General features: G+C 34.8%; 1 protein-coding gene across 3 annotated transcripts in view; it reads left to right on the top strand.

Annotated features, from left to right (window-relative positions):
* Positions 1-7,127, top strand: part of KLHL8 (kelch-like family member 8) — a 62,180-nt gene that overhangs the window by 22,682 nt on the left and 32,371 nt on the right. For all 3 annotated transcript variants that reach the window (XR_551818.1, XM_008590446.1, XM_008590447.1), the window contains exons 4-5: positions 3,895-4,038; positions 5,347-5,458. Coding sequence is in view for 2 of the 3 variants with exons in the window: in XM_008590446.1 (XP_008588668.1) it covers positions 3,895-4,038; positions 5,347-5,458 (256 nt within the window). In the remaining variant the exon portion in view is untranslated. The remainder of the gene's footprint in view (positions 1-3,894; positions 4,039-5,346; positions 5,459-7,127) is intronic.

Below are 7,127 nucleotides of genomic sequence, written 5' to 3'. Positions count from 1 at the left end.
TCACAGCTTATATAGACAGCAGGAGGGAATCAGCAGATAAGGAAGTAAGCAGCAGATGGTTTACTAAGAAAACCGCAGGGCGGGTTGTTCCGGTAAATGGAAAATTCTCTGTTATCTATGGCAAGTTGCAAAGTTACCTACACCCATAGTGCACAGCAGGGGGAGGGACGGAAGATAACAGCAAACAAGGCTCTGAGGCCTCGAGGCAATAGCTGGGCGGGCTCTTTGGCTCCGGACAGGCAGGCAGGCTCTTAGGCAACAGCCGGGCTCTATGGCTCCGGACACAAGATAATTAGTATCAGATCACATTAAAGTAACAATTGACAGATAAAGTTTTATATATACATATTCATAGTTCTTTCTGTACATAATTTAAATAGTTTTACTGATTTGCCAATATTTTAAAAAGCCATAACAAGTCCTATACACTCTGAAGAGCTTACTGAAATATCTCTTTTTCTGAGGTCTTTCCTGACACTTCTAGGCAGAATTAGCTCCTGTCTTATTTGTACTTTTAGAGCACTTTATTTATTTCACATGCCTTCAGCTCTTCAAAGACAGGTAAGTATTTTATTTAGATTTGTATCCCTAATGCCAAGCATAGAGTGTGACACAATACACGTTTAAATATTTGTTTTCACATTTTACCAAATCAGAAGAAAGGCACTAAACATATCTAACATTTGTATAATGGACCATATTAAACTCTTAGAATCTAAAGCTTTTATATTTTAGGAGGCATGCAGTTTTACCTTTATTTGCCACAATTTTTAAACTTTATATTTTTCTCAGAAAATAGTTCATGTTCACTTAATTTTTGAAATATTTATAAAGAGTAACATATTTGGGGGATGAGAGAATATAAGTGAGGTCCAGAAATTCGGAAAGGGGAACTTTGAATAGAAATTTCCTACACATTTGCTGCTGCCTGATATAGAGTTATCAAATTATGAGGTCTATGGAATAGCCTAAAAACAACAAAAGGCAATACCTGATTATGAATAGAATGGGCTTTTATCTAAGTAGCATAATGGAAGGCTGAAAGTCATACACTTGCCTATGAAGAAGTACATTTTCTAAATAGTTACTTAACATGAGAAGGACTGTTACTTATTCTTTTTTATAGGGTGATGTAAAGAATTAAATTTCTTTCTGGCGTGGAGAGTTTTTTTCAATTGTGAATACTGTTTCAGAAAGTCAGGGTATTTGATGAAACTCCTATTCAAATTCAGATTTGAATTCAAACAGCATCTTAGCAGCTTAGGTAATATGCCAAAATATACTAGACTCTTATATACATGATCTCTTACATGATTACAAGAATTTTATTAGATTTTATCGAAGGATTTGACCCTTATTGTGAAATAGATGGTGTTTTTCCATCTCATGGATGAGAAGACTAAGAATTAGAGAAGTTAAAAATAAGCTCAAGGCCACACAGAAATAACAGAGAAAGGATTTGTATCGTGACCTTTTTACTTCAGTTTTAGTTTTTTTTCTTACGTGACATGTTTCCAGTTGACCTATATAGCTGAAATACTAGTTTCCACTTAAAGAAAGTCTAATCAAAGATTAGGATTACATTCTGGGATTATAATTCCAGCTGTGCCATTAAACATCTGGAAATTTGGGGGCAAATTTCTTCATCTCTGTAGGCCTCCGTTTATTTATAAACAACTTGACTACATGATCTTTGAGTTCCAACTTTAAGTTTCTCTGACTTAAAATATTGAATTAGTTGGAAAAGAGCACAAGAAGTTCCAGTCATTCATTTATGCATTCATTCAGCAAACACTTTTTAAGTGCCTACCATGTGGCAAGCTCTGAGTTAGATATTAGAAATGCGAACACAAATAGAATATAGCCAGCCCTATTTTGGGAGAACTTGCAGTCTGGTCTAGGGAAATAGACATTTGAATAAAGTATTACAGGTACTTTTTTATAATCACAAGGTATAATGTGACAAACAAAAGGAGTGGTTATTTTTACCTTGGAAGTGTCAGAAAAGGTTTTCTGGAGAAAGTAAACCTCAGCCTTAGTTTTGAAATTTGAGAGAGAGAGGAAGGAAGAGACTGGTTTAGATCCTGGAAGGCCTTTATGCTGTGCTAAGGCCTTACCTCGTAAGTCAGTGATTCTCAAGGTGTGAGGGAAGGGATCACCCCCACACCAGCAGCATCAGCATTCAGTTGGGAACTTGTTAGAAATATAGATTCTTGTACCTACCCCAAACTACTGAATCAGAAACTCTGGGACTCAGGCCCAGCAATCTGTGCATTATGCCCTCCAGGTGATTCTGGGGTTTTTTTGTTTTTGTTTTTGGTGGCTGGCCTGTACAGGGATCTGAACCCTTGACCTTGCTGTTATAACACTGTGCTCTACAGGCTGGCTGGTTAGCTCAGTTGTTTGGAGAGCAGCCTTATAACACCAAGGTCAGGAATTCAGATCTCTGTACCAGCCAGCTACCAAAAAACCCCCCCAAAAAACAAAAAGCACTGCACTATAACTAACTGGTCTAACCAGCCAGCCCACCTCCAGGTGATTCTGAATCACACTAAAGTGCTCATTTTTACATATTGTGGTAAAACACATGTAACATAAAATTTTCCATTTTAAAAAATTTTAAGTGTACAGTAGCGTTTGCTAATGTTTTTGAGAACTGCTAATGTAGGTAATGGAAAGCTGTAGAAAAAACATCTTAATTAGATTACTCTGTTAATCTAAAAGCAAAAAGACTACTGAGTGATAAGAGAGGGACAGGATCTTGCAGTAGTGGGTAATAGCTGATGAGGACCTGAATTAAGACAGTGGTAATGGGAATAGTGAGGGAAAGATAGGACACTGCAAGAAGAGGTTGTTTAGGTAGGCAAGGAGGGGAGATCCTTCTGAACATGGGGTTGAGGTACCTGTGGGTCATTAAGTGGAAATGTGTCTTAAAAATATAGATTGGAACGTATTATGATACAGATGGAATGTTAAACAAAGGTATGAACTTCTCCTGTGTGAGTGTAAAGTACATAGTTCCCCTTATCCACAGGTGATACATTCCAAGACCCCCAGTAGGTATCTGAAACTGTGGATAGTACCAAACCCTGTATATGCTATGTTTTTTCCTACACATACGAGGGTACTTCAAAAAGTTCATGGAAAAATAGGATTAAAAGATAATCCGTATCTTTCCACGAACTTTTTGAAGGTATCTTTGTACACACAGATGATTAAGTTCAGTTTATAAATTAGGAACAGTAAGAGATTAACAATAACTAATAATAAAATAGAACAATTTAAATAATATAATGAAAGTTTTGTGAATGTGGTCTCTCCCTCTCTCAATGTACTGTAATATTTTTGGACTGTGGTTTACTGTGGATAACTGAAACCACAGAAAGTGAAACTGGATAAGTGGGGACTACTGTATGTGAAAAGTAGGCTAAGCATGGAACATGGAAAACATCAAAAGAAGGAAAGATATGATTGGACACAAAAGGAGACTTTGATATTATAGAAATCAAGAAAGTAAGGAGTTTCCCTAAAAACAGGGTGATCAGCATATCAAATGTTGCAATTGTGTTAAATAAGGAATTAACTCAGGAGTTGATTGGTTTTGTTATGACCTTAGCAAGAACAATTTTGCAGAGTGGGTGAGGGTATAAGCCATGTTGTGATGAGATGCTAGCAAGCAGAGATAGCTAATGTACCTTATTCTTTGAAAAATTCAAATAAGGAGGGGGAAATTAGATTAGATTTCTAGTAACATAACAACATTGGATACTATCCAAATAATTCATCCTTTTTTGCCATTACTCAAAATTTTGACTTCCTAAATATTTTTCCACTCTAATTTAAAAAAATTTAGCAACTGTAATTTTGATCTCTATTTTGTGGTTGTACCTTTAGGTGTGCTGTTTTGTGTAGGTGGTCGAGGTGGATCTGGTGACCCCTTTCGCAGTATAGAATGCTATTCTATCAACAAAAACAGTTGGTTCTTTGGACCAGAAATGAATAGCCGGAGACGACACGTGGGTGTAATCTCTGTGGAAGGTAGGTTCACTATTGTTCACAGGAAGATGTGTTCACATCACATAATCACAGTGCTCTTTTAAAATATTTGAACTTTGAGAATTTCTGCCTTTATATAAGAAAATTGCTAAATTGTAAAATATTTTTTTAATATATCAGTAAAATATTTGGGTAGTGATTATTTACTTGCTTTATGCCTGCCCACAGATGCTCTGTATACAATCTGTTGCATATAGATGCATAACATGGAGTTGAATAGCAGGGAAGAGGGCAATGGAGAGCTAAACTATTCTGAGTTATATTTGCAAAAAAATCAAACTAAGGAAAAATGTTTATTGAACCCAAATTATAAATACATATCATCAAATTATAAATATATATCATCTAATATACCAATCTAATTATTATTACTGAAATTAGATTTTTTTTTTTACTCATTACTGATATGAATTAATTGTAGAACCATGGATAAATTGTTAGAATACTTTAAAAAATGACCTTTTGGGCCGGCCCGTGGCTCACTCGGGAGAGTGTGGTGGTGATAACACCAAGGCCCCAGGTTCGGATCCCATATTGTGATGGCCAAGTTAGCTCACTGGGTGAGCATGGTGCTGACAACACCAAGTCAAGGATTAAGATCCCCTTACCGGTCATCTTTAAAAAAAAAATAAAAATAAAAATAAATAAATAAATAAATAAAAAGAAAAAGTAAAAAGAGATCCCCTTACCGGTCATCTTTAAAAAAAATAAATAAATAAAAATAAATAAATAAATAAAAAGTAAAAAGAAAAAAAAATTAAAAATGACCTTTTTTCTGATTATTAAAGTATAAATGCTTTTCTTGAAAATATAAAAATATTTTAATAAAAAAAGTAATCTAAACCCAAACACCCAGAAGTAGTTACAGTTAACATTTTGGTATGTAATCTTTCCCATTTTCCTGCTTGTGTTTTCGTTTGTTTCACTTAGAAAAAGTTTGATCATATAGTATGAACAAATTTAAATTTTGTTTATATAACATATTAAGAGTATTTTTCCTTTTATTAAACGTTCTTTGAAAGCAGGATTAGTGATTTCACTACTAAGTAAAAAAAGTTGGGAAATCTAAGGGGATAGTTTTTAAGCAATTAATAACTTCATGTAGACCAGCCCATTAGTGGAATATTATACTAAATATCATTTGACTACTGAAATGACATTGATCATAATGTTGAACAAAACAGCAGTTGTTGAAAATTAATCATGACATTTTCATTATATATCATTTATATAAGTAACATTTAATATTATCTATTGTTTGGAATCAAATGAAAATACTTCTCTTGACAGGTAAAGTGTATGCAGTAGGTGGACATGATGGAAATGAACATTTAGGTAGCATGGAGATGTTTGATCCTCTCACTAATAAATGGATGATGAAGGCATCAATGAACACAAAGAGGTAGATAAGCATGAAAATTTCTTTTGAATTGATTATGGAAAATAAAGTTTCCTAAAATCGAAAGGCCTTTTTTTTTTTTCTGTTTCCAGAAACTTTACATACCACACATTTTGTTAAAGCTTCCAAGATGATGCTTTGCGATAATTTTTAATATTATTTTTTAAGAATTAAAAGTAGAATCATGCTTTAGAGTACCATAATGGTAGTCACAGTTTTCACTTATACTTGAGCACTGGTACTTTTTAAACTTTTTGTTTTGAAATAATTTTAGGTTTTTCAGAGAAGTTGCAAAAATAGTAGCATTCCTGTGTACCAGTGGTTCTCAACTGAAGATGATTTTGCCCCCTCTGGGACACTTGGCAGTGTCTGGAGACATTTTTAGTTTTCACAGTTTGGTGGTGAGCCGGTTGCTTCTAGCATCTAGAGGGAAGAGGTCAGGGATTCTGCTAAAAATCCCACAATGCACAGGATAGCCCCTCACAACAAAGACTTTTCTGGCCAGTAGTATCAAGGGAGAGAAGCCTTGCTGTATACCCCTCACCCAGCTTCCCATAATGTTAACATCTTACACAGCCATAGTACAATTATTGAAATTAGCATTGATACGATGCTATTAATTTTCCCACACATTCTTATGCTTCTATTGGTTTCTCTTGTCTAATTGTATTGGCTTATAATCTAATACAGTGTGAATAGTAGCAGAGAGAATAAGTGTTTTTGTCTTGTTCCTGATCTTAGTGGAAATGTCTCCAGTGTTCCTCTATTAAATAAGATACTGACTTTAGGACTAAGACATATACATTTTTTTTTCTTTTTTTTAAAAGATGACCAGTATGGGATCTTAACCCTTGACTTGGTGTTGTTAGCACCACGCTCAGCCAGTGAGCGAACCGGCCATCCCTATATGGGATCCGAACCCCAGGCCTTGATGTTATCAGCACCGCAATCTCCCAAGTGAGCCACGGACCGGCCCGACATATACATTTTAAATGTTAAGAAAATATCAGTTTTTGTTTTCTTTAATGATTTTATCAGGATGAGCATTAATATCTTAAATTCTCATCTACAGTAAATTGAAATATAAATTGATAAATGGATCGGTCTAAAGAGAAAATTTTTAGTAACATGACATTCAACATTTTTATTGATGACTTGAATATCAAGTTTTCAGATATCCTAAGGTGGAAGGCTAACTAATATCATGTAACCAAATCAGAATTCAAAAGACTAAGTAGACCAAATATACTCTAGGCAAAACCTAAAAATATTAAAGTTGGGCTTATAGGTTAAAACCTGTTTTTTTAGGTATTTTAAAAAATCAACTACACCAGTACAACATGGTGGGAAATGAGGTTTGTGATTATGTTTCAAATGGAGAAAAGTGCCCTAACCAATATGAAACACAGCTCTTAAAAAAATAAGAAAATAAAAAGGAAAAAAAAAAGCAAATATAGTCACCTACATTCAAAGAAATGAAGCCTTTAGGTCAAGGGACATTTTAGTTGTATTTTTCTTTTTGCTGATCTCTCCATATCCATAGCTATGGTCTCAAAGTAGGATACGTAACATCAGTTGGGGTATTGAAATAAAACATTAAACTATGGGGCTGGCCCGGTGGCGCACTGGATAAGTGCGCTGCTTGGGAAGCGCGGCGGCGCTCCCGCCCGAG

The sequence above is a fragment of the Galeopterus variegatus genome, unplaced genomic scaffold, assembly GCF_000696425.1.
Source record: "Galeopterus variegatus unplaced genomic scaffold, G_variegatus-3.0.2 Scaffold6105, whole genome shotgun sequence".
Classification (NCBI taxonomy): Eukaryota; Metazoa; Chordata; class Mammalia; order Dermoptera; family Cynocephalidae; genus Galeopterus; species Galeopterus variegatus.
The sequence above is the reverse complement of the archived record's forward strand: the minus strand, read 5'-3'. Positions and strand labels throughout refer to the sequence as shown.